The following is a 27,568-nucleotide window of genomic DNA, read 5'->3' as shown; positions in this document are numbered from 1 at the left end:
TAAATACAAGCTCGCTAATGACAGAGTGGTTCTTCCACCTGACCAGTCAGGGCAGTCTGGGTTCAATTCCCACTTGGTGTGTGAGCATGTGTGCCTGCGTATGTCTGATTCAAAACTGTAAGTGATAACATTGCTCTCATTATTTCAGTTTCATCATTTAGCAAAATTACCATCACTGATTTATTAATGAGAAAACTAAATGCATTGTACAGTTATTTTGACCATAAACCAAGGAATGAGGAAACATGTGCATGTTTGCTGGGTATTTTGGAAACATCTACAGCCACACTAAAAACAAGAAGAAAAATACATTCACTTGATCAACAGACGGCAACCGCTCTTTGGCATTGACAGTCGCTCTTTGCCCTACAAAATGAAAGCATTTCACGCGAAGACAAGGTGACAGGGCGGGGCCAGTCAAGCCCTCAACCAATCACCGCGTCCATATTCATGTTTCGCAACGATAAACAGTAAGACTTCACCCACGAGTCTCAGCCAAGCGTGTTATGATCACCGGTGGCTACTCGCGCTGGTGGCTAGCGATAACCATGAACATTTTAGGCAAAGAGTTATTGTTATTTTACTATTTGTAAAAGTGGCAACGCACGGCTATCTTTCTGTCATCGATTTTTTCAACCGGAAGAGAGTGATAGCATTGCATTTTAGCTAGTCAGCTAGGCAGGGTAGCTATTGCATTCCATCATTTTGCACAGCCACTGACCTCTACAACAACAACAACAACAAAAACAACAACACGCAGACGTATTGTGCGTCCTTTGGTAGTGGGCTTCACTGGCCCACCTCTCCAGTTGTCCCCGCGTGACTGATCGGTGACGGTTCCCGAATATGAGATACAATGAGTCAAAGAGATACCCTAGTTCATCTGTTTGCAGGAGGGTGAGTATATACAGTATTCTCATGTCAGTTAGAACGAGAGCTAGCACCTAGCTCCACATCATTCGTCTGCCCTCTTTGGATCCAAATTATTTCACATGGTTGGCTTGGATTTTCATATTATGTTCACAATATGTCAACTTGTTTCTCTCGGCCATGATGTGGAATTGCCTCTGTCATGCCTTAAGCTTCAATGACATTCCAATGTTTCGATGTGACGCCAGCTGTAAGGGGTTTTTGAGTCAGCTTACCCTTGCAGACCCTTTCACGTCACACGAAAGACTCGTTTATATATATATTTGTAAAGTGATCTTATTGTTGCGTGTGCCGTACGCTTTTCAAAAAGATGGAGATGGTATGGGACTGATGTAAAACCGCTGCAACAGAGACAATCGCTATTCTTTTTCAAATGAAAGTTACAAAAATCATTTGTTAACTGCTGATAATAATCATATATCAAACCTTGTCTTTGAATATTTATTTTTGAGTAGAAAGAGGTGGCTTTTATATAGCTGTTGAAGCAAAACAAAAACAAAACATAATTTCCTCTATATTTAAATAAATAAACATGGGGATATTTTGCTTTTTGTTTAATGTTGTAGCATAACTACTAAATACCTCATACAAAAAAAACTTTGTTGACAATGATTATCTTAATTTTTGCATTTGTAAATGACCTCTTAAGATAGCCACAAGTTTTTACAGTGGTACAGCATGACCCAATACTTCATCGTATTCTTTTCTGATGGTTTACTATAACTATGCAAAGCTAGGAAAACTGGATGTAACATTTTTTATGTAAAACGATTCGCCAGGTTTTTAAATTAATACTATAGAATAAACACTAAAAAATGTCAAATTTAGTTTTCCATCGTTTTCTGGCGATGGGCTTGTTTTTCTATTGGTCAAGACATAGAAATTATAAATATCAGCTGATGAACAAATGGATGAAATGATACAAATAGACATGAATTAACTATGTTGAAATGAGCAATAATATAATGCTTACAATGTGAATAATACAGGACTCTTTCTATTCAAGAATTAGCGTCACACTTTTTTGCACTGTGCACAAAAAAAATCTGCGGAGGGGATTCTTAAATTAGGTGAAAGTAGATGGCATGAGTTAAAGGCTAAATTTACACATTTGTCAAGTCTAGTGTGGCTAAAGCCTGAAAAGGAATAGACTCAGTTGTGACTCTAATTAAACCAAGCAGACTAAAAATTGCATGACTAGATAAGTTTTATTCTCATGTTAAAAAAGGTTATAGTCCAATCTAGTGAAACTACATGTTGTTTAGCAATTGCATAATGTAAAATCTTTTTCTTTTGACCTGTTTTTTACTCTAGATGTGGAGGCACGGTAGGAGCCATACTGACTTGCCCACTCGAAGTAGTGAAAACACGTCTGCAGTCCTCATCTATCAGCTTCTATGTTTCTGAGGTTCAATTAAGTACGGTAAATGGAGCCAGCGTGGCCCGGATGTCTCCTCCAGGTCCACTACACTGCCTCAAGTGAGTCCTTAATCATTCACCATGTCAGCTATAAATTTATTGTATAGGTTAATCCATCTTGCATCGATGAGTTGAGCCAATAACTGGCTCCATTTGAGGCCTATTTTTCCAACTTAAATGACTTGTTCTGTCCAGTGAGTCCAATTTCTCACTTTTAAAACTATTTTTAGTGGCAGTGACATGTCTTCTTTTTTATTTTTCTTGTTGTTTATAGATTAATATTAGAAAAAGAAGGACCCCGCTCACTCTTCAGAGGCTTGGGACCCAATTTAGTGGGTGTGGCACCCTCCAGGTGAGTATATAAAAAGAACATATTTTTCCTTTTATTTGTAGCTAAGCTAAGCAGAAAAAAGTAAAACTTTAACTATTTAAATTGTAATACATATACTATATATTTAGATTGCATCGTGTTTTTTTTTTTTAAACGTGTTATGTGTAAACCTGGTAAAAGTGTTTTGCAACCACCACAAATCACTGAGCATCATCCGTGCCGATTTATTATCATTAGTCTAGGAGGAAAGTGGTGGCTAATGACAGGAGGCTGCAGGTTCTATTGCTAAGCATTCATAGAGTGTTTACTTGGCATGAACCAACAAATGGCTGCACAGTGGCTTGCGTTAACTGCACTAGCAAACATTGAAAGTATTAAATGCACGCTGCACCGTTTGCCAAGGTGTTTTCCATTTGTGGCAATGGTTTGACAGTCTGACTTTTTTTTTGCTTATGCAACTGGTCCAGTTTAATGAATAATTCTATTAATTTTGCATAAAAGAACTTGATTGATAGCTACTTGATATTATAGATGTTAAAAATAGATTTTTAGATAAACCACTCTCAACCAGTGGCCTACTGGATCTTTACCGTTAAACAAAATTTGGCAACTGCCTGATTTTTAATAAATGCAGTATAGTTAAGTCGAGGACATATAGTATCATGTAAAATTAAACAATAATATGTTATATACAAATATTTGGATCTTTGTATTGTGTATGTGAAAGCCCTTTTCTGAAAAAAATGTCAGTAAACAGCTATGCCAATTTTAGTTATGAGTGTCCAATGCTTGGTGCCCATAGTTAGGTGGGATAGGCTCCAGCACCCCCTGCAAAACTTGTGAGGATAAGAGGTTCAGAACACGAATGAATTAAATCAATCTTTTTATCTTATGTCAACAGAGCAATCTACTTTGCTGCTTATTCTACAGCCAAAGAGAAGTTGAACAATGTACTGGAACCCGACTCCACACATGTTCACATGGTCTCGGCTGGACTGGCAGGTATATGTGCAAACTCGCTCATTCCCTCTTGGTAATGCTTTTCAATATATTTCAACACTGTGTTCGTTTCCAGAATACAAATCAAAAATGAAATGTGAAGAAATGCCGTCAACAGTGTACTAGTAGCATGTGAGTAAAGTCAGAAATCTTCAAGATTAAGATCAGGCCTGAATACAGCAAATCTGCCAACCTGTACCTTGTGTAACAGGAATGCATACTGTATTTATCTTAAAGCACATAGGTATGATGTGCTGCTGAAAGGCATGAAAATAGCTTGTGAGGCTGGTAATCTTGATGTGCACATATACTTCCGTATTTTCCACACTATAAGGCGCACCGCATTCATTATAAGGCGCTACAGTAGAGGCTGGAGTTACGTTAATATACACCCATTAGACGGTACTGCGCTAAAGGGAATGGCAACAAAACAGGCAGATAGCTGTTTTATTATTTTCTCCGAGGTAAAGTATTAGTATTTACGTGACACGGTTTATCTTTTGCAACATATATATCACAGAGTGGAGGGAAACTATATTTTAACTACCATTTTCTTATGGTTGTAATTTAAGCAGTGACCCATTTAAAGACAAATAAAAATTACCTTATCAGATATAACATGCATTTCTTTTCAACATATATTTTATTTGGAAATTATGTGCATGCCACTTTCTTTGTGATATGTCAATGAAATATTATCTGCTCAACTGCACTTGTAATGTGGGTCATTCATGCCACTGGAGCTCGAGACCGAATGGCATTTGCATGTGTAAAGTTGAATCTCACAGGTACACTACAGTACCATTTTTAGCTCAGCATGACTCAGATCTTTGCAGACAAGGTTAGCATTCATCACACTTAGTCCCTGCTGAAAAACCTTCAGACAAAGAACTACAATATGAGACCAGAGTGGCCTACAAAAGTCTCCTTTTTTTATAGATATATTTTTTTTTTATTATGGTTAGGCTGAACTCAAACCCATTTAATATAAGTATGTGTACTTTTAGGCAAGTACATTTGGATTGACTGTCATTCAATTGTAGTTGGGTAATTTTAACCTGTGGAATGAAATCCAATATCTATATCTTCCTGGTTTCTGAATGATTCTTTTGAGAATTGTTTTTATTAAAGTTTACTAGTGGGCCTTCTACATATGATCCTGTAATTCTTCTAAAACTTTTTAATTTTCCCCCTGCTTTGTAGGATTTACAGCCATCACAGCAACCAATCCAGTATGGCTTATAAAGACACGCCTGCAACTGGATGCCAGGTAAAGTGTCCCTATTTGTAGGTTGGTTAAAAAAATCACCTTGTCTTGTGTCAAAGATATCTAAACCATCACTTAGGAATCAAAAGGAAGTAATGGACATTAACACAGTATTCAACCTAACCACTGAAAACGACTATATGGCTTGGAGAAAAATGTTTTTAACCTATATTTCAGAATATTAAAGGTTGATAATTAGACTGAGCTGGTTGAATTCTTCAGAGTTTAAAGTAAAAAAACATTTTTTATTTCTCCACATCACTATTGACAGTTCTTATCTCATTTTTTTGTGGGGTCGTCAAAATCTTTTGAGTGGTAATCTATCCTGGGGTTTTTCTTTTTTTTTCTTCTTCCAGAAACCGAGGCGAGCACAGGATGAGTGCATTTGAATGCGTACGCAGGGTGTATCAATCAGATGGCCTTAGAGGGTTTTACAGGGGGATGTCAGCATCTTATGCTGGCATCTCAGAGACTGTGATCCACTTTGTGATCTATGAAAACATAAAAAGGCGTATCTTGGAGGCTAAAACCGCCCAGAACATGGACGACCAAGAAGAAGTATCCAAGGATGCCTCAGACTTTGTTGGGATGATGCTTGCTGCTGCCACTTCCAAGACATGTGCCACATCCATTGCTTATCCTCATGGTTAGTGCAATCGATTCAAATACAACTGACACATATGATCTAATTTTTTTCCCTAAGGATGTCCTATCACATTTATTTTGTGCTTATCTTTGCAGAAGTGATACGCACTCGGCTACGTGAGGAGGGCACCAGGTATCGTTCTTTCTTTCAGACTTTATTACAAGTTCCCAAAGAGGAGGGCTTTCGTGCCCTATACCGCGGGCTCACAACACACTTAGTACGACAGATCCCCAACACCGCTATCATGATGTGCACCTACGAGTTGGTGGTCTACGTATTCAATGGTTAATGTCTTCCCCTTCTTTTCTGTGAATCCTTTTAATCTCGCCCTTGTTCCGGGTTAGATTTGGGGAAAAAAATAGTAAACTGCTGTTATACAAAAGATTATCCAGATGAGGAAAGCACCTCAACCATCTCAGAGTATTAATTTTAAACGGCAAGTTTTTATTTATCACTAAGGTACAGGGAAGATTGAGTCAGAACCTGCTCGGAAAGAGGAAGAATTAGGTTTGCGTCATTCATTGCTGTTATGCTGCTCCCTTAGTACAAACTTTTTAGATGCACTTAACTGACGCACGCACATTTTTAATCAGAAGTTTCAATTCATGATGCATTCTGTCAAATTCAAAATGATGCAAATTGTAGACTGTGAGGAATGTCCCTTGTTGTAGAAACAAAATGTTAATTTCAAATACATGTCTAATGCGTGTAGGAGAGTGTTAAGATCTGTTTTAACAAAATTGGGCAAAATTTGAAGTTATGTAGTTGCACAGTTGAAATTACACACAAAACTACATTACTTTCCTACTTTATAACTACTGGAATGTATATATCGAGGTGTACAGAAGTAAAAAAACTGACCCCTGTTTCGTAATAAATATCCAGACTAATTCGTTTTAACAAATTCTAATATTTATATAATTTGTTTCTAACAATATTAGTATATTTGTTTGACTTGTAAGGCAAATTCAAACCATCCATACATCTTAAATGGAGCAAACTTTTGCTCTACATTTGTGAATATACATTTTCCTTGCTTTTTTTGTAGTTCAGGACAATCCTCTGTCTTCCTCTGGAAATTTTGAGGGTTAAGTCTGTTGATTTATGTGAAAGTAATATGTAGTACCAATACGTTAGGTGGCTCTATTTGAAATTAATTTAAGGTTCATCACTCAAACAAAAGGATATAAGATTCAATGGCTAATTTAATTTCAACAAAATCTCCAAACGTTGGCTGGGTCATTCAAATACAAAAGATGTTCGAGGTCTCAAAAATCACAATTTCAAATTATCTTTATTGCTCAGTGCCACAAGGAGAAGAATTACCTTTTATTATCATCAATGACATAAACAGAAAATGCAAATATCAGTACAGTATGCATCTTGTTCAAATATATTCTACAGCATGCATGCCCTGAGCCTCATCCAATATTCTCTTCGTCCAACGGTTGTTGTTTTGTACCTATGTTTTCATTGTGCGTGCGTATGTGAGCAACCGCTGGCCTAAATGACAATTTAGAGTCATTCAGTCATGTCTTTAGCCTATGAGACAAGGAATTATGAATGCACTATGATAAGGAACTGCAGGTTTTTATCTTTTTAAATAAATTGTTGCCTTTTCCTGCTGACCTTGTTCCATATTGTTGTTGTTGAGCCTGTTTGAAGTGTGGCTCTGTCTATGCATTCTGTCATACCATGTTTGGTCAAACAAGCAAATAAACTGGGAAAAATCTAATGACATATTTTGAAGCCATATTTTAATGGGAATTTAGTTTTGTTATAAGGCATTTTAACCACTAGGTGGTAGCAATTGTCCAGAGTTCATACATCTAAATATAAAAATGTTGGGAGAAAATTGGTAAAAATGGCTACTAAGTATTCACGTTTAAAAGCCTTGTTACCCAATTCCTGATTAGTTGGAAATCTTGTGATATGATGCCTTTATTTCTTGCCCACATGTACCAGTGTTTTGAACCCTCCACAAGAAAAAGAAAAACATCTTATGTCCACACCAATTCGTTTGTAGGAAAAATATCATCCAGATTCCACACCCATGAGGGTATTATTTTGTTTTCATGCAAATTTCACAAGCGTGTCGAAACCTTTACATTGTTAAACCTGTTATGTAGTTTCACTTGCACACATGTGCCAGAGCTGTTTAGTGGTTAAGATCTTGCACTCAAGCAATAAGGGGGGAAATGTTCTCCTGGATTCAAGTCCCACTGTTAACCCCTGACTTTATTTTAAAACAATGTTTACCATTTACTTCAGTTCTCTCATTCAATGAGAAGCGGATTATTTCATCATGGCAACACAAGAAGGACTGAACCCACTGACCTTTGTGAGGATAAATGGGACAGAAAATGAATGAATGACTCCAATGCTTATTTTTTTTGGGCACAATCAAAAAAGCTATGTTTAGGATACACAGAATACTGTTTATCAGCAAAAGAACAAAAATGTGGGTCATCACTTTCATGGTAGAAAATACCAATAAGACCATATTGAATTGAATTAAATGTTTTTATTGTCATTATACATATAATACATACATATATCATGGTCAAATTACTTTTTTATATCATATAAATGTGGCTTTTGAATCGAGATGTGTTTTATCCTCTGTACCCCATGTGTGGTGGGATTTTTTTCTACTAATTTCAAAATATTGCACGCTTAGCAGCCCCTTTCAAGTGACAGCTTTTACTGATTTGGCATTATAAAATAACATGTTTCATGTTTTGTGTGTTTATAATAGGGCTTTGTCATAGGTAATGTTCGAAATGTACAATTATTACCACTGTATGGCGCAAACGGGAAGTTGCTGACGCACATTTACAAAACAAAAGCGGATTTATTGCGAAATATTTAGCACAATCAATTCAGTAGTAATAAAATGTGCTTCATATTATGTAGGATAGCCCACGCAACAACATTGATAAAAAAATAATTTTACATTAATAATGTTTAAATCGTTGGAAATATATAGCGAGATGAGAACTGGCTTTATACCGCAACCTGCAGCCAATCAGCGGTAGTGAGGCACGCACATGGACGGACGGTGATATCCACGTCCACTGACGACGCGAGGACGGTTGGAAACAAAGAAAACCGTTTGATTACCATAGCACGCCTGTTTGATCAGCGGGCGTTTTATCAAGCGTCTTTTATGTTTGATTTTCATGATTCTCTACTTTTCTTGGGCGTGTTGAAACTTGTGTTGTTGTTGGGCAACTCTGCTTTGTAACGACTTCTCAAACCTGCTGTGTTTCAGTTTGTGTCGGACTCGCTAGGAAGCGTCTAACTACGGTAAGTTAAGGGACTTAACTTTACACGCCGATGCATCAAATGTGTAATATTTTAAAGTTATTTGCGGGAATAAGTCGATTCCTAAACGTGCTATTGATTGTCTACGGTGGCCAGCGCTGTTTTTTTAAGATGGGACGGAGTTTGTGTCCTTTCCAAATTAATTCCATTGATGATCACCTCGTGTTTTCGCGTTTGCTGTGAAAAATACGAAAACTCAACCAAAGCAGAAATGTTTTCCGAAACACAAACCTGATCCATACAAACGCGATGTACAAAAGAAAGCGTTGTTTGTTTAGATACCAGTTAAGCGTGTTTTGGTTTGCTTGAGCCGAGCAGGAAGTTTTGGTCGTGAGTAACAATCTCAATTACAGGCTTGCAATGTACATAATGTACATAATAAACGATTACGATATAGGTTTTTTGTTTGATAAGCATTTATTAAAGGAAAAAAAATCCCAAATTTCTTTTATCTAATCGTTTCAATTTAACATCATGGATGTCCCGATCATATATTTTAAGTTGCGAGTCTGAGTTACTTCATTTTGATAATTTGCCAATACCTACGGAGTTTCAGATATTACAGGAATGTAAAAGGATCCAATTTGCAATCTTTTCCTCTGTTTCAAGGTGATTGACTATCCTGGCGCAATGGATTCAGAACTCGACCTGAGATTCTACTGGCAAACATAAAGGTATTTTGTTTCATCAACTGTTCATCATGTGTGTGGTATGTTTGCGGCAGTAAATATCAACATCTCCGAATTAAAATTTAGAGACATTAGGAATATAGTATCCTCATGAAAACAATTTAAAAGTGTGTATCGATGAAGGTTGGTAGTATATTTGGCAATTTGACTTATCAGTATTTGCCTTGAGGAAATCCATTTAAAACTGGGTTAATTCGGCTCAGATGCAGCCATGCTGCCCCGTGTCTGCGTTGCTTTTATCTGGGTTCCCAGGTTTCCCCTCCCACCCCCCAAAACATGCTATCAAGCATGGCAATTCTACCAAGAGCAACCAAATTGCGTCATCAGGCCCAGCGTGCGTTGCGCACGTAAAACAAGGCATCCTCTAGTGGTCAAAATATGTACTACAAATTATATATTTTTAAATCTGTGGCATTCATTTGTTTCATTCATTTTAGTACAAGAGAACAATTGTGGCTTATTAGCGCCTTCAAGTCTTTGTACCATTGGATGCTTTTAAGATTGCTCTTTATCCTCCCTTCTTGCTTTGTTCACTGCCAGGCTCCTAGCCGCTGTTTTCTTGTGTTATCTGGGACACTCGGCTGTTTTTCCTCCTTTACGTCACAAGCTGGAACTTACTGACTCACCACACACGCACACAATAACTCTTTACTGTGTCTGTCCTATTCCACAATCGTCTGATGTTAACTGTTTACTGGCCTCTCTTTGGACTGAGGACCAAGTACAGTGTTCCCTCTGTTATCGTGGTTGAATGGGGACCGGGACCACCCGCGATAAGTGAATTGCCGCGAAGTAGGGATTCCCCTTCAAAAATGCTTAATTTGAATTAAATTCCAATTATTATTATTATTTTTTACCCCCTGTATACAGTACACCATATAGAATATGGGTAGAGAGAGTGAAATTCATGTTATAAAGTACTAAGTAAGATCTGGGAGTGGTAAGAGACAAAACAACAAATACTACTGCATAATCCTGTAGAGTGGTGGCCCAGTGGATCAGTCATCAGTCTTCCTCCTCTTTGGTCTTGGGTTCGAATCCTAGTGCTTGCAAAGATTTTCCCACTATTATTCAGGTAAATGAAAGAGGTAAAAGTGCAGATACTACCACATACTCTCAAAGGGTGGTGGATCAGTGGTTAAGTTGTCAGTCTGCCACCTCTGTGGTCCTGGGTTCAAATCCCAGTGCCTGTAAATATTTTCCAAATATTATTCAGTTAAAAGAATAAGTTCTAATGGCTAAGTGTCTAACTGAATAAGTTTTCAGTGGTGGATGAAGCATTTTGTTCAAAAAATGACTAAGTGTTTTACCCATTTCCTTGGATAAAACGTTTCAACAACCATGTATATGTGTGAGGGTGGTGGCCCAGTGGCTAAGTCATCAGTCTGCAAACTCTTTGGTCCTTGGTTCAATTCCCAGTGCATGCAATGATTTTTCCACAAATATTCAGTTAAAAGAATAAGTTAAAATGCCTAAGTGTTTAAGTGTATAAGTATTTAGTGGTGGATGAAACATTTAGTCAAAAAATTACTAAGTGTTTAACCCCATTTCCTTGGATAAAACTATAAGTACTACTGCTTTCTCTCATGTGTTGGTAGCCCAGTGGCTAAGTCATCTGTCTACCACCGGTGTGGTCCTGGGTTCAATTCCCAGTGCCGGCAAAGATTTTCCAAATATTCAGTTAAAAGAATAAGTTAAAATGCCTAAGTGTTTAAGTGTATAAGTATTGAGTGGTGGATGAAGCATTTTATCCAAAAAATGACTAAGTGTTTCACCCCATTTCCTTGGATAAAACGTTTCAACACCTATGTATAAGTGGGGCACGAGTTGGTGTAGTGGGTTGCACACTCGCCTTTGCACGGAGAGAACGTGAGTTCGCTTCCCGGTGTCGGCGGTTCACTGACCAAGCAAGCGGTCGAGGGTCGGCCGAAGGCCGACCCGAGAACGCCTTTCGCACAGACAGGTCCTTCAACATTCTTCCGAACTGCCGAAGGCAGTTCGGAATATAACCTTTTGCTGAAAAGTATGACTAAGTGTTTAATATAAATTAAAAAGTTTTTTCTTTTTTTTTTTCCTTCTTCTTATTCCATTGATCAATTCTTCTTTTCAGTTATTTTCAGCCAAACGACGGCAGCGGGAATCGAACCCAGGTCTCCCACACGGGAGTCCAGTGATCTAACCTCTGCGCCAACCAAGTGACTACACTTTTCTTTGTAATCATTTGAGTATTTTTAGAGGAAGTCCACAGAAACAACTAAGTGAAAAAGTGTCCCAACCGGGAATTGAACCCAGGTCTCCCAGACGGGAGTCGAGTGATCTAACCTCTGCGCCAACCAAGTGACTACACTTTTCTTTGTAATCATTTGAGTGTTTTAAGAAGAAGTCCACCGAAACAACTAAGTGAAAAAGTGTCCCAACCGGGAATTGAACCCAGGTCTCCCAGACAGAAGTCGAGTGATCTAACCTCTGCGCCAACCAAGTGACTACACTTTTCTTTGTAATCATTTGAGTGTCTTAAGAAGAAGTCCACCGAAACAACTAAGTGAAAAAGTGTCCCAACCGGGAATTGAACCTAGGTCTCCCAGACGGGAGTCAAGTGATCTAACCTCTGCGCCAACCAAGTGACTACACTTTCCTATGTAATCATTTGAGTGTCTTGATTGCAAGAACACAGAAACAACTAAGTGAAAATGTTTCCCAACCGGGATTTGAACCCAGGTCTCCCACATGGGAGTCAAGTGACTTAACCTCTACGCCACAATTTGGCCACACTTTCTTTTGTCATTAATGGGAGGTCTTGACTACAACTATATAGAAACAACTAAGGGAAAATGTTTCCCATCTGGGAATCAAACCCCAGCCTCTCACATGGGAATCACGCAAGTTAACCTCTACACCACGAATCAGTCACACTTTATTTTGTTCATTATTGGAAGGTCTTGACTACAAATGTATAGAAAGGTCTTTAAAAAATAGCCTTATTATACATGGTCATTTTAAAAACAAAGCCATATTATACATGGTGATATTTTTTTTAGAAAGCCTTACATCATATGGTCATTTTTTAAGGGTTAGTGTTGTAGTTTTGGTCCATATATAAAGTGCACTGGATTATAAGGCGCTCTGAAAATTTAAGACCTTTATGTGCGCCTTACAGTCGTGAAAAGTATAATATTATATTAATTGCTTTTTATCATTTTCTGCACTGTGTTTCAGGGGTCACATTCTCTCTGGTAGTGGAGCATGAGTGTTCAAGTGCATCTTTGCCAATGAGTTAACCTCAGGATTTACCACTTCCTCACTAAGGTCTACAGTGCATCCATCCTCCTTTTTCCCTTTGTCATTCAACCACCTCACTATGGGCCAGAAGATAGCAGTGAGCATTAAGACAGAGGATGTACCTGGAGTGCCTTCATTCAGGCCATTGCAACATGACTTGGAAGGATCCGATTTCTGCCGACCACCTAGACTGGATTTATTGCTGGATATGCCTTCAGCCAGTCCTGAGACTCAGCTATGCCATGCCTGGAACCCTGATGATCGGTCTCTAAATGTCTTTGTTAAAGAAGACGAGAAGCTGACATTCCACCGACACCCTGTAGCACAGAGTACAGACTGTATCCGAGGCAAAATGGGTTACACCAAGGGTCTCCATGTGTGGGAAATTCATTGGCCAGCTCGACAGAGAGGGACCCATGCTGTTGTTGGAGTGGCCACGATTGAAGCGCCTTTACATTCAGTGGGGTACACTGCTTTAGTGGGATCAGATACAGAGTCCTGGGGCTGGGACCTGGGTCGAAACAGACTGTACCACGATGAAAAAAATCGTCCGGATTCTTCGACAGCGCCCACATACCCCAGTTTCCTCGAGTCAGATGAATCATTTGTTCTGCCGGACACCCTGGCAGTAATACTTGATTCGGATGAGGGCTCACTGAGCTTCATGGTAGATGGACAGTATCTGGGAGTGGCGTTTCGTGGCTTAAAAGGCAAGAGTCTGTATCCCATCGTCAGCGCCGTGTGGGGACACTGTGAAGTGACTATTCACTACGTCAACGGACTAGATCGTAAGTTTAATAACTCTTACACAATCACATTGTTTTAAAGATGAGTCATTGCTATATTTCTGGTATACTGGTGCTTCAAGAGTTGACTAAGAGCCCTAAAACCTTTACTTTCTGTGGCAAACCTGGGCTTGCCTTGTTTAGGCATTTTAGGCAATAATATCTGTCGAATTTCTAATTTTAATTGTCTAATTGGTATATAATTAGACTACTTAGTCTTGATTAGTTGCCACAGGCAATCAGGAAGTGGTTAATGTTGAGCCCTGAGTAAATTATACGCTTGCACATTATGATCATTATAGTTTGTATTATAGTTGTACATGGAAAAGCAGCTGCCATTAGATGATTTCTTAATTATTTACCTTTCAGTCTTTTTGTATATTCAAGCACAAATCAATAGCCATACACATGATGGACAGTGATAATATGAATTTATCATTATCATTATAATCGTTAAGTGATAAAGCAGACATTGGTGGACAGACCTTCTTTGGTTAAAGTCACATATGTACAGTTTGGGGTCCATCATCATGTGACCCTAACTATTTTTCATCCTTTTACAGCGGAACCCCTCCCCCTTGTGGATTTATGCAGAAGAGTGGCTCGCCTGACTTTGGGAAGAGAGCGTATACGTCACATTGACATGCTGCCGCTGCCTCAAACTATGAAGAACTACCTCCAATACCAGTGACAATCTGCACATTACCGCCATTCCAAACGACGTTCAATTTTAAAGACGAAGTATCTGCCAATGGTGTTAACATAGATATTGCCTACTGGCTGGTTACATATGATACTTGCTATGTTTTAAGGTCCTGTTTTTTCCCCCCCTTCTTGGACATTATTTTACTGTAGCAGGTTAACAATTCCACAGAGATTGACCGCGATGCCTTAAGTGATAGGAAAGTTTCATTCGACAAGAATAACATTAAGCCGCTCTAATTGTATTCTAGTGATATTGAGTGAGAAGACTTGGTGCTCAAAAAGCCCATTTAGAGGACATTTGTTTTTAAGTCACGTACATTTTAGTAGATACATTTGGAATTCATTCAGGTATTTTCATGTATTACAGCTGTACTTCTCTGCAGGCAGACAAATATTGCTTTTTATTTTAAATTCTAATTAGTCTCCCCAATGTGCAATTGTTTACATTGGCTCATTCTGAGCAGCTTTCAGACTGGATAGTGCTCAATGCCTGATTTGAATGAGCTCGAGATCTAACGTGCCTTTTAAGTTAACTTTTAAAAACATGGATAGGCACCTGAGTCCTTGCCATGTTTTGTTTTTGTTTTTAAACGCTGCTTTTTTCCATTATGTAGTTTTACATTTGTTTTTTGGTAGGTTACATTTTACTTTTTTTTTGCCCTTTTTCAATGTATTTTGGGATTTGTCTGTAGGACAGAATGTCTCGCTGAGCTCGGGTGACTTGGGACACAGATCCTTTGTGTGAATAAGAATAAACTAGGTCAAACTCACACCTCTTTGCCATGTGTGCTCTCTCAATATCATGACACAATTTCACACAAACATACGATTCAAGATCTTATTTATGATTCATCTTACAGTGTGCTCTTGAAAAGGACAATGAATCCTTTTATATCTATAAATACTCAAATCCATATCAAATATCCAATCGTGACTAGCACACCAAGAGCAACACTCGATGACCAAATACTAAGTGTAATTGTGTGGCGCCTATGCGGATAGAGAAAATAGAAACTAGTATTTTTTTAAAATGACTCACTTTGCTGACAAACAGCTCCTTATGGTGTTGACAATGTGCTCCTTTCTGGTTACGTTCTTGATGTTTCCCAAAAGTCTGTGCTTGCTGAGGAACTGAAACACAAATAATGGGTGAAATTTGATTGGTTAAATGCTTAAATATGAAAACATACATCTGGAAGCAGCACAACCTGGGGAAAAGCAATGAAAGGAATCTTATAGACAATTTGGAATTATTTAATAAGTATTCATGGCCAAAATATAATTGACATCAGTCTGTGATTCAGATATTTTTTAAGCCAGCAGAGAAGGCCTTGCAGGCCCTGATGGTCCACCATTGTAGGAGTCACTATCTTATTTTTAATTCTGCTATGTGGGCGTGTTATAACTGACCACAGGAGCTACCAATAATTTTGTGCCATTTTTTTGTCAAATGTCCCTTAATGTGGCAAGTGTGCTACCTTCATAATCAACTAAAAATATCACATTTCATGGAATCCTTCTAGTTGTTCTGTGCTGGCAAGCTGACAGCTGAATTGTCAACCAAAACTTGTACCACTGCTTTTAGACAGTATGATAGTTTGAAAGTATAAAAGACATTGAACATGTTTAGCTCAGATTTGTGTTGGTGTGCAGCACGTACCTGTACAAATCATATGATTGCATTAGAAACAACAACAACAACAATAACAACAGCATATTGGTTAAATCCTTTGCTTTGTAGTGATGGACATTTGCACTCAAGACCGCTTTTGGAAAATATGTACAGCTCGACTTCTGGACTTGGTGAACTGTCATGGTATCCATGGAGATGTTAACACATCCAAAACAAACATACCCAAGTCAACCGGACACTGAGGTGAAACAAATATGAAGGGACAGTTGAATCACCAACTATTTCTGCAGAATAAATATTCTCAAGCATGGACAGAGAAACACGATGTGTTGTCTACAACTGGAGGGAAGAGTTCGGGTAGTGCGTCAGTGCGCGGCAAGGATGGAAAAGATTGGGTGCGGGATCACATACTATACTCTCTTTACAATATAGTATATAAAAATGTACAAGGAGAATTTATGTCTATCCCCCCCCCTCCAAAAAAACACAAAGCTCGAACCACTTATTGAGTTTAAAATGACATCTGTTTTTTTCTCCCTCATATTTTTAGGTTACATATTATTCTTATTTTTAGCTCTTGGTGAAAATTAGGCTCTCCCATCACTCTATTGAAAGAATTGCAGTTTGATCACATACCTCATGGGCTGGAATAAAGATGAATATGTGACAGAGTGTATACAAATCATAGTAATAGAAATTTAATTTACCCCATTTGTCAATTGTTTTCATTTATAATATTTTGGCAAGATAGTGGGTATTCACTATTGCCTATGACAGTAATTTTTTTGTTTATTTTTAAATGTATTGCTAAATTTGGGTTTTTACCGAGTTGCCAATGGTGTAATTTTACAACTTAGCTGGGATGGGCTCCAGCACCCCGTGACCCTGACAAGGATAAGCTGTAAGAGGATGTATTTTTTTAACCACTGTTTTTAAATACAATGTTTCATATAATCCAGTAGGGGGAGATGTTACATCATTTTTCAATGACTCAACTGTGTATGTCTGCTAGATGTTGTTATTGTGTGTCAACCATCATATTTGATGTTGTATTACAGACGTGAAGATCATGGGGAGTGTCGTATGTTTGTTATCGAAAGTTTCAATAAGTTGTTTTTTGCCAGTTGAGGCGCTTTGTTCCTTGAACAGTGGGCAGCTGGACATCCACTTCTTCCTCACTATCATCCGACTCCGCACTGGTGATGTCATCCTCGTCCTCATCCTCGTCCTCATCCTCCTCTTCATTCTCTTCCTCGCTGGTTACCACTTCCTCTGTGGCCTGGGCATACTGCACATTCTGACCAGATTAGGTTATTATGACAATTGAGAAGTTTAGTTTTTGTCCAATGATGATGTCAAAATCAAATGACATGGTCATTTGTGTCAACATCATTGTCATTGACTTCTTTACCTCCATTGGGTTGACAGTAATGGTGAGGGCTGAGTCATCCCAGTTCCCATCTTGCTCATTGCTCGTTGCAGACAGTTTGACTTCTTGCTGGTGGGTGAGATGGATGCGGTAGATGCCTAACACCACCACCACTACCAGGGAAGCGATGCACATCACAATCACCATTGTGGCGATACTTGGCACACCTAAAAATGTCAACAATGGTAAATACAACTGTAACATGATGACAGACTGTCATCTGTCCACCTTTATTCTACCTTTAACATCAGTCACTAAAACATTTAAATCTCTCGGGAGCAGAATTGGAACTAACAACAACAACAGAGGTCTGTTGATCTAAAATGTTTATTTCTCATACTCTAATCTTTATCCTTCTGAGAGAGCACAACATTTAGGAGTCTGGCCGCGATCGTCTTGCTGCTCTTGCTGTGTGTGTTCATTCAGAGTCACACACTTAAAGCACTCCTCAGATGATTATTTACTTGACTTTCTTGTGAAGTCCAATCTAAAACAAATTGACTTTCATCCACTACACTTGGTGCAGCATCTGTAGGGCATGTAACAGACATTTTTTTTGCATGAGCAGACGCACATTTTGCTGGATTTACAAACCCATACAGTATGTGCCTGCTTCTGAAATATCCGATTTTAAAGATAGCTCAGGATGAGTCTTTCACCAAATGATTTAAATTAGGTTAACCACAGCATTCTACTGGCAATTACTTTGCATATTTAATGATGTTGTACCACTAATGGCCCATATTGAGAATCTATACATGTTTATTGTGCTGGTGCTTTAATTTTTAGATGAATGGATTCAGTGTTTTTTTCAGTTTTGTGTTAATTTCTAGTTTAAGATGCATGTGAGAATGCACACCAATTATAGGGTTTGAAAAATTTAATCTAACATTTATAGCCGATTTTTGGGTTTTCTACCTTTACATAGGCCAATATCTTATGCAAATCTTTTATTTTTTCTCCACAATGCCATTTCTGGCATTTGAATAGAGCCACTTGAAACATGCGTTGAAAATAAGACCAATCATGCCCTCTTCAGAATTCTAGGTTAAAATAGGTGCTATGTAATGGAATAAGTTTATTCCATTTCAATTAATTGTACAAAAAAATGCACTCAACCCATGCCTTTAAAAGTGTGGGTTTGAAATATGAATCTGTACTTCCTTCCTCCTGAAAGTGTCACATTAGGTAGTATCATGATCATGCTGAAACTACTAATCAACCACTAACTACGTTCTATTTTCTCCACATAGTTCACTTATCAACCAGCTCCTGCCTACTGTGACCTTCTTTTCTCTTACATTCCTACCTCTGACACACACACACACACTGGGATGGACCGACACACACACACAGCACTCTGATATCTGCAGTTCTAAGTAGAATCCATTGGAATCTGATGAATAATTAAAGCTCATGTGGTAGCATAAGACTGATGTCTCGCTATGTTCTCTTGACTAAAGAGTACTTGGATGTGCCTTTCCATGCCAGAGAGTAGCAATCTGGTGAACAGTTTGGCAAGGAACTAGAAAGTCAAACAGATTTAACTATGTAGGAATAAACAACATTTAAAAAATATCAACAGAACATATTTTTACTGTAAAAGCTCAGTGTTTTGAGAAAACAAAATAGCTGAAATATTTACATTGGTCCTTAAGTTGTTCCCAATTCTTTTGAAATAAAGGCCTATAAAAATAGGTAGTGCACTTTCAATTATTTCTGAACTAGGTTTATAAAGAGAATTTAATAGTTTTGCAATGTCACTAATCTGCCTAAAACCTTTAATGCCATAGACATGCCCATGACACATAGATCAAGCTAAATAAAGACAAGACACGTTTGGACATGCACAGCATTTCATAAAAAAAAAAAAAAGAATTTCCCCTACCTGAGGGATGCTCAGGGTACAGTTCATCAATCATGTACGGATGGTGGACTAACTGCATGTGCTGTGGTGCAGCCACAGACTGACTGACATGTGCTCTGACCTCCGAATTGTGAAGGATGCTCACCTGTAAAAATACAGGAAAAAGAATAAAGATCACATACTACAAGCATGTCAAGAGATTTCCCTCCGGAAAGTATCAAATATGTACAGTACACAGTCATCCCTTGTATATTTCTTTTCCTCCAGCATGTGCCATATCTGCTTGACTCCTCCACTATTAGTCCAATTCACTAGGTCACAATACTGACCAAAAGAAGTATGTTCTTTCTGTATATTCTTAAAACATGAAATAGAAACCAATTGCTATTCTTATATTTTTACACATTGATTTTCCAACTGTGTCATTTCACAGTTTTAAATCAACCATTGTTCTATTTTAAATGTGATCATTAAAAAAGTATTAGGGTGGCACAGGGACCGAGTGGTTAGTATGTATAGCTCATAGTTTTGAAATTGAGGGTTCAATCCCCAGTGGGTTATGTATGACCTGTGTCGGGGTTGCATGTTCTCCCTGTGCCTGTAGTTTCCTCCCATATCTAAAAAATCAGCATGGTAGGCTTGTAGAACACTAAATCTTCCTTAGCTTACCTCATTGTGCTCGGTTATTGGCTGGCAGTCAATCTACTGCCTAAACTTGGCTGGGATAGGCTCCAGCAGCCCCGTGACTCTTGTGAGGATAAGCAGAATGAAAATTGAATGATGACATTGAAAAAAGAAGAAGAAAAAAATACATTTGCTGTATTTATATAGCAATAGCTTTAAGTGATATTCTGCTGCAATCAATCAAAAGCAAAAGCTGTGGGAATAATGTACTAACATGATGAGCAAAGCATGCAGAATATTGTATTAATAGTTCCACATTAACAAGCATTTGAGGCCATCCTGAATGCAAATGTTTCCTGGAAAGAAAATGGTTTCAATACACCAGCTATAAAGCATTGTGCAAATTTAAGTAGAATTAGACCTGAGAACCCAATTAGTACATTTATGGCATAGTCGTTTACATTTTAAGATAAAGTGTCATCGATTTTTACCTTCATGTTAGTTTTACGACTTCACTGTGCAGGCAAAAAAGGCCCCTCTGGCTTGTTAATGATAAGACTCGCTGTCATTATACTGACCTCTGAGTTAAACTCATTACTGGTGTAGCGTCCATTGAGCTCCGAGCACGTGAGACGGAACCTTCTCTCGGTGAGGTCTTCTGGTCGCAAATTGTAGTAGTGCACCTCCCGGATCACTTCTTCGTAGTTGGCCATGGAGTCCACACCTGTAGAAAATCGGGAAATTATATAAAGTAAAATTTATCAGGTGGATATTTTATTTCAATTGATAGAAAATATATAAAACATTAATTTTGGCCAGAAGTGTCTGGTTTGGGTGGTCTAACCAACATATTGTTTAGATTTTTCCTTCCTTACAGTGCAAAAGACACAGTGACTAACCATATATGGACATTCCAGAAGTGGAATTCGTTGCATCAAGGTGTTTTCCGTGCAGAATGCTGCGCTGCAGTTGGAGGGACTCCTGGTCTGGCCTTAACTCCTCCCCCAAAACCAGGATATCACAGTAGTCCAAATTGTGAATGATTTCCTCCAGAATTCCTTGTCTTTTGTCTTCGAACACAATGTGCAAAGACACACAGTTATTAAATCATGACCTCGGGAAGCAACGGCTGCTGCTATAAAATAGAAAAAATTCTTGAAGGCAAGACTATTTGCACATTTTTTGTTATTCCATCATGCTGCATCGAGGTTTTCTGGTAAGAATCCCATGCACACACACTGAACAACCAAAAACACAAACTGAAATACGTTCAACTAGTTGTCCACATGAATTACTAGCTTGCACGCACACTACAAGTATCTCGAAAGATTTAAATGTGCATATCGGTTTCTTACTCTGGGGAGGGAACAGTGTGAAAGGGTCCTGGATTATGATGCAAGTACTTAGACATGTAACTACAGCATCCCATGGCAATATATATTTGTGTGTTTAATAGGGTCAGCCAAAGTCATGAAAAGAAAAAGATGAGTAAGCAACAGAGAATTCTGATACAGAATTTCTGACAGAAGCCTTTTGTGTCACTTAGATGCCAATTGGACATTTTACATTTTATTATCCCAGCTAAATATGGCCACCCGGCGGGGGACACCCTGAACCAGTGGCCAGCCAATTGCAGGGCACAATGAGACAAACAACCATTTATGCTCACACTCCTACCTAGGGGCAAATTAGAGTGTTTAACCAGCCTACCCTGCATGATTTTGGGATGTGTGAGGAAACTGTAGTACACAGTGAAAACCCACGAAAGCCCAGGGAAAACATACAAACTCCCCACTGGTATTAAGTCGCACAAAACTTCCTAAGCTTGGGAAAGTGATGGGAGTCGAAGTAACATTGTAGGCTACTGAAAGACTTTGAGACAAGGTTATGAAGAACGGCTATATGTTGACTACAATTATGAGTTCACCAATGAATTGAGGACCTTGCCTGGCCTTGAGAAACCATATCAGACTAAGCCTCGAAGAGCTATTCAGAGATGGAAAAGGGAAATGAATCAGCACCAAGCCTGCAGTAAATGGATGACATGGAATGCAACCAAGAGTAGAATGAATGATTAAATGGGTCTAAAAGAAATGTATTACTCAGCCTGAATTTTTTTTTTCCAAATCCCCAAACCTCATAAGAACAGAAGATCTTCTCATTAGGGAACTTCAACTTGTGAGTCCCTAACACATTCTCTCTGCTTCACTCACTTTTGTTCCAACACTTTTTTTTTCTTTGGCTTGCAGCTAATCACTTCTCCCCAGCTGTTGGTTCTATTTCACAGAGAAAGAGCTCTACCAACTCCTGAAGCACTGTAGCAGTGCTCCTTTTTCCTTCTGCTTCCTCGGCTGATTTATTCACAATGGAAGGGCAGGCCTCCCACCCTCTTATCTCCTCCTAATTAGCTCTGGGCCATGCAAAATCAGGATGTTTCTGCCACAGGACATGGAAGACAAGAGGATTTTAATACTCATTTTTCAATGGTTCAGGTGAGTGAATTCTGTAGCTGGTCATTGCAGGTCTCATGCTAAACTGATATCAGCGAGTGGGCGGGTGTATCATGTACTAAAAGTGGGGGAGCTCAACAAGACTAACCTATATCCCCCAAGGGTAAGCCCTGTAAAGTGCTTCTGCAAGAGTGACTGAATATAAAGGCAAGGCAAGCAGATTTAAATTCTCCAATATGTGTTTTAGCATAAACTGTAGTTTACTGGGAAGCCTGGCGGATTAGTGGATACCGTGTGAGCCTCACAGTTCCAGAGTCCTGGGTTCGAATCCAGGTCGGTCCTCCTATGTGGAGTTTGCATGTTCTCCCTGGGCACTCCAGTTTTCTACCCCATCCCAAAATTGCCCCTAGGTATGAGTGTGGGCGTGAATGGTTGTCTGTCTTTATGTTAGCTGACCCTCGTGAGGATAAACGGTACAGAAGGTGAACGAAAGAAAAATGTGGTTTGAAAATTGACTGGCCCAATAAACACTGGAAATGACATTATACATACATAATAGGACACTTGTTAGTTGGAAGCTGCTGTGTACAAAACTACCATATTTATGATATTTCCTGTTATTTTACCTGTACTGTGGGCCGCAGTATCTCCCGTGTTGACCGAGCTGATGATGTGGAGCTGCCGGAAAAGAGCAACACCTTGTGCCCTGAGGTCAGAAGCAGGATGACTCTGTCTTTCCATTCCAGTGATGGTTATCCTGGGCTCGCTGGGCTGCAGCACCATTACTACTGCCTCAATATCAGGGATAGTGATACACGTATCTTCACCAAAACATCTAAAAATGAGCATAGGGGATAAGTTTAATTAAAGCAGATGGATGGCAAAATCCATGAATCAGCTGATAAGAAATCATAAAAAATAAAACAAAAGATTAACATAGAGTACAGTACTTTAAACTTACAGCAATAAAAATATGAATTACAACCACTACATGTTTTAATATTTTAATTTCAGTGATACTGAACATAAAATTATACTCCAAACTGAACTATTAAATCATGTATTTGCTTTGTTACTGTTATGCTATTGTGCAGAGACGGACCAAGACTGAATGACAGTCACCATGACGTGCCAATGGTATTATGCATTTTATACACTAAACTGGATGAAAAAATAAAGAATGAAAGAAATGATAGTTCCTACCAACTGCCCATCACTTAAACATATCCTAATGTTTCAGTTTCTTTAGTTTCTATGTATTTTGAGATCCTGAGAACTACACTTATAGGTATTTATTGGTAAGGGTGGCATGTTAGATGATTAAAAGTGAAAGGAAAAAAGAAGTTTGTACATTTTGTACATACTGAACAGTAGTAGAGATACGAAGATGTCGCACTCCCGGAGTGGGAAACTGACGAGAGTTTATGTAGGAGACCTTCTTCATTGCAGTGTTCATGTTTTCTAAGTCTTCTCCCTCCATTACCAGTTTGGACTGAGCTGGATTGAAGTGAAACTAGAAAAACAAAACAGTAAGATATGCTGAGTATTGGTGCAAAAATGAATACAGTATTTGTATACATTTACAATATGGAAATAAGGAGGAAAGCTGAAACCCATTTCAGATAGAAATGTTTAGCTTTTAAATTTCATGGTGCAAAACACAGCTGCGATCTTCAAATGCATCTGAAGGATAAAGATAAGGGAGACATGCAGCAATTTTTATATGTTTAAAGTGGTATACACATTTACCTTCAAGACACTCAATAAGTGTCTCAAAATGTGTGCCTTTATAAATCACCGTTAGGAAGAACACAACGCTTTGTCAGCTAACGAGATGAAAATCATGGCTAAGAGAAATGAAATGTGCCTTTTTTGACATATCAATTTAAAATGTTGAAAGGCCATTACTACTAAAGCATAATAGCTTGCATTAGTGACTTTTGAGCAGCATGGATGAGTTCAATTCACAAACGACATTAACCTGACCAGATCAAAAACAGGTGAATTTGGGACATATAACTCTAGATGTGGGTATTCTACATAGTATAGACCTAGAAAATGGATGGTTGAAATTGTCTCTTGAAATATTCAGCGGGAATTGAGAATTCAAAGACTGATGGCAAACCTGAAATGTACAAAGAAATGGACAACATCTACAACACAAAGGGCAATTTTCTTCCCAGATATTCAGACACTGATGGTGTTTTGGAGGACTGTAATCACGAAAAATGAAAACTTGTGGAAACGAGTGGAGTTTTGGTGGCATCTCTCCAGGCTTATAAAATGGGAAAAACAGCCTATGACGCAAGCACATCATATAATCCACCAGTTCAATAAAAAAAAGCAGCTCACATTAGAAGAGCTTACCTTCCAAGATATGATTCATCAAACTAATCCCAGTTTTTTTCCAATGCATTTGTCTATCACCCTGAGTATTTGAAAATAGCCCTCTAAGCAGGAACACACTCAATCTAGGAAAACGCTACATACAAAAATCAGGTGTTGTTGGTGCTACCACCTAAACACTTACAGGCATACTACGTTGACAAATGGAGGGTTTCATGCACTTTTTTGTCAGTGTGCACAGATTTCCACAAACAAAAAAAGTAGACCAACGAAAAAGATAGACAGTTTTGTTGGGTCTGCTGCATGTGCAATTTGAACATAGTTGTTTGTGTCCAATCTTCCTTGAAAGGTGTTTTGCTGGTCTGCTGATTTTTGGCACTTAAAAGCACCATAAGGGTCTTCAAATTCTATCATGCCCGTTATTTCCCCTTCAAACTTTTCTTTTTTCCCCATCATGACATATATATACTCCTGCAGATGCTCGTTACATCCTTGTAGTCCCTCATTTAGTGTTTCTTTTTTCTCTCATGGTGCTTTGCTCGTCACTATTCCAGGTTATACAAAATTTGTGGTCCCCAAACTTTTTGTCACCGCGGACCGGTAAAGCTCTTCCTATTTTCTCGCGGACCGATGTATGTAGAGGATGACAACTAAAGACAGAGGTGGAGGAGGTTGTATGTTCCACAGATGGCATCCTCGAAGGCAAAAAATAAATCCCTAGCATTATTATGATTATTATAACAGCTTTTTCATTTTGAGTAGAAGTGTGGGATTGAAAACGTTAGTATTTAATTATCTGATGGATCGACACCAGGTGACTCGCGGACCAGTACCGGTCCCCGCCCCGGTGGTTGGGGACCCCTGATTCAAATGACATACTTAAGCTGGTTAAATTTAAGTAACACATCGTAAACAAGTTTGTTAGTTGTTTTTCTCTCTCCCTAATAGCCCTGTTTTGTCCATCTTTTGTCTTTAACACCTGAGGCAATGTGTAAAAGATACACTATATAGAAGGATAAAAAGAAGAAATTACAGATAGCTGGATAGCAAGATAACTCTTCTAGCTGATCTGTAAGTAAAGTGATAAATACGTCTCTTAGAAATAGCCAACCAACCGAACCTGGCAGTCAAGAACAGGGGGCCCAGCCATTTAATCCAATGTTTCAAAATTAGTATAGTGACTTAACAAAATTAACCAGTTCCAATTAACATTCATACTGCTGTGTTACCCCCGTAATGCATACCTTGATGCTCTTATCCAGGCTTTCAAGGGAGTTGATGTCCAGGCCTTCTTTGCAAGCCTGCAGACAGGAAATTACTTTTTGACTCTCAATTTTTCCTGGTCGGATGGTCATTCCAGATAAACTGCCCCTGAAGTACTGAGTAAACCTTGGCTTGGTAACCTCGCCACCTGCACGTGAACAAATAGACAAAAATGTAAAGTCGACAGTCAATATTAAAATCTGTTTGTCACACTTTCATTTGCGCTTAAGAAAATATCTGTACACACGCACAAGAAGCAGGATAAGTGATATTACATGTATTGACTGGTAAATTAATATAATTGAGTATTCCTATTTCTAATCTAGTTCATGTGCATTGCAAGTTACTTAAATCCTCTGGGAGAAAAGACTCATAATTCATGTGAATGCTGCTATATAATGTTGGTATATTAGTATATTTGACTAAGCCAAGTTTAGTGATGAATGCTATTCATTTTCATCAGCAGAAAAAAATAATTTAATGCAGGCCATTATTTCACATTTACATTCATGTACAACTGATTAATGCTTGTTCTCAGCTTCTAATGGTGGGTTGATACAGATTTAATCACCATCTAATGAAAGGCTATGGTTTTGTTCCAGCAAGCTGAAAGTTTCATAGTATACATCTGAGGAATGTGATAATTTTCAATTACATTTACTTGATGTGGTCATGACAGAAACTATTCACATCAAACAATGCTGACTGGCCAGTTAATGCTTATGAGGCATGAAATTGCATCAAGATATATAATTAAAATGTCACAGCTGCAAAAAAAGCAAGCTTGTTTTAAATTGACATTTTCTTTTCTGCTCATCTTGCAACCATCATTTGTCTTATCATGCTTTCCTATTTGTACTCCTGTCAACAAATAAAGTAAAAGTCATTTTTTCTCGATTTTTTAAACAACCAGGGACTAAACTACACACTAGTGTTCCCCTGATTCCTATACTGTCATATAACTGTCACTGCACTATGTGTAAAACGCCATAATACTGCCAGATGCATATCAAAAAGTAATGTTCTCAGACTTTTACTTTGGTCTTAGCATTGCAAATTTAAACTTGTACTTTGAAACATCATATCTACCTTGATCAGATGCTTTTTTCCCCAAAATCTCACCTTATTTTTATTGTATATTCATCTCTTTATGACTACTAATTTATGTGGGCACTTTATGAAGACGCATTACATTTTTTTTGCACTCGGATAAGGCCAATAAAGGCATTCAATTCAATACACTACTAATGGCTTTTTCATGATTGTTACGGTGGTAGTTGGCACTTTCTCCTTTTTTCGTTTGTTTGACGACTTGAATGATAAAACATGATCGAGAAAAGCCAATTATTTTGGAATGCTTTACAATAGCCTTGTCAAATATTAACTATTGCATAATTCACTACATTGTGATATTATTTTACTTTAGGAAATTATTATGCTGGTTACATATTTCCATGGTGGGAGCTCTCTGTTTTATGTATTAATTTATTTTGCTGCTGATGAACTACATTCTGTAGCTACAAGTTGGAGTGCCATTAACAAATATAAAGTAAAGTGCTTTGAAAAGGGAATCTTAGGT

General features: G+C 38.3%; 3 protein-coding genes across 5 annotated transcripts in view; 2 read left to right on the top strand and 1 right to left on the bottom strand.

Annotated features, from left to right (window-relative positions):
* The first annotated feature begins 441 nt into the window (after positions 1-441).
* Positions 442-7,327, top strand: LOC144200888 (solute carrier family 25 member 36-A). Its single transcript, XM_077723263.1, has 7 exons — positions 442-897; positions 2,245-2,409; positions 2,624-2,701; positions 3,582-3,682; positions 4,883-4,949; positions 5,303-5,592; positions 5,688-7,327. The coding sequence occupies exons 1-7, from the start codon at positions 857-859 to the stop codon at positions 5,879-5,881; spliced, it is 936 nt and encodes a 311-aa protein (XP_077579389.1). The 5' UTR covers positions 442-856; the 3' UTR covers positions 5,882-7,327.
* Positions 7,328-8,692: 1,365 nt separating this feature from the next.
* Positions 8,693-15,147, top strand: LOC144200889 (SPRY domain-containing SOCS box protein 4-like). The gene is made up of 4 exons (XM_077723264.1): positions 8,693-8,901; positions 9,529-9,593; positions 12,825-13,675; positions 14,236-15,147. The coding sequence occupies exons 3-4, from the start codon at positions 12,967-12,969 to the stop codon at positions 14,361-14,363; spliced, it is 837 nt and encodes a 278-aa protein (XP_077579390.1). The 5' UTR covers positions 8,693-8,901; positions 9,529-9,593; positions 12,825-12,966; the 3' UTR covers positions 14,364-15,147.
* Positions 14,950-27,568, bottom strand: part of LOC144200886 (calsyntenin-2-like) — a 105,545-nt gene continuing 92,926 nt past the window's right edge. For 2 of the 3 annotated variants that reach the window (XM_077723259.1, XM_077723260.1), the window contains exons 11-18: positions 25,971-26,137; positions 23,745-23,893; positions 23,007-23,215; positions 20,830-21,000; positions 20,509-20,654; positions 19,328-19,451; positions 17,422-17,606; positions 14,950-17,307 (exon numbers count right to left, since the gene is read on the bottom strand). In XM_077723259.1, the coding sequence (XP_077579385.1) occupies positions 17,113-17,307; positions 17,422-17,606; positions 19,328-19,451; positions 20,509-20,654; positions 20,830-21,000; positions 23,007-23,215; positions 23,745-23,893; positions 25,971-26,137 (1,346 nt within the window). In that variant the 3' untranslated portion in view covers positions 14,950-17,112. The remainder of the gene's footprint in view (positions 17,308-17,421; positions 17,607-19,327; positions 19,452-20,508; positions 20,655-20,829; positions 21,001-23,006; positions 23,216-23,744; positions 23,894-25,970; positions 26,138-27,568) is intronic. The other variant, XM_077723261.1, reaches the window with a different exon arrangement.

The sequence above is a fragment of the Stigmatopora nigra genome, chromosome 8, assembly GCF_051989575.1.
Source record: "Stigmatopora nigra isolate UIUO_SnigA chromosome 8, RoL_Snig_1.1, whole genome shotgun sequence".
In the NCBI taxonomy this organism is placed as follows: domain Eukaryota; kingdom Metazoa; phylum Chordata; class Actinopteri; order Syngnathiformes; family Syngnathidae; genus Stigmatopora; species Stigmatopora nigra.
Note: the sequence above shows the minus strand (reverse complement) of the source record. Positions and strands in the feature narration are given on the sequence as shown.

What these genes read in the sequence shown, in the direction of transcription:
- LOC144200888 (XM_077723263.1), top strand. Translation starts at nt 857, where the DNA reads ATGAGTCAAAGAGATACCCTAGTTCATCTGTTTGCAGGAGG. An exon ending in GTTCATCTGTTTGCAGGAGG is followed by an intron (nt 898 to 2,244) that starts GTGAGTATATAC and finishes TTTTTACTCTAG; the next exon opens with ATGTGGAGGCACGGTAGGAG. An exon ending in CGCCTGCAACTGGATGCCAG is followed by an intron (nt 4,950 to 5,302) that starts GTAAAGTGTCCC and finishes TTCTTCTTCCAG; the next exon opens with AAACCGAGGCGAGCACAGGA.
- LOC144200889 (XM_077723264.1), top strand. Translation starts at nt 12,967, where the DNA reads ATGGGCCAGAAGATAGCAGTGAGCATTAAGACAGAGGATGTACCTGGA. An exon ending in CTACGTCAACGGACTAGATC is followed by an intron (nt 13,676 to 14,235) that starts GTAAGTTTAATA and finishes ATCCTTTTACAG; the next exon opens with CGGAACCCCTCCCCCTTGTG.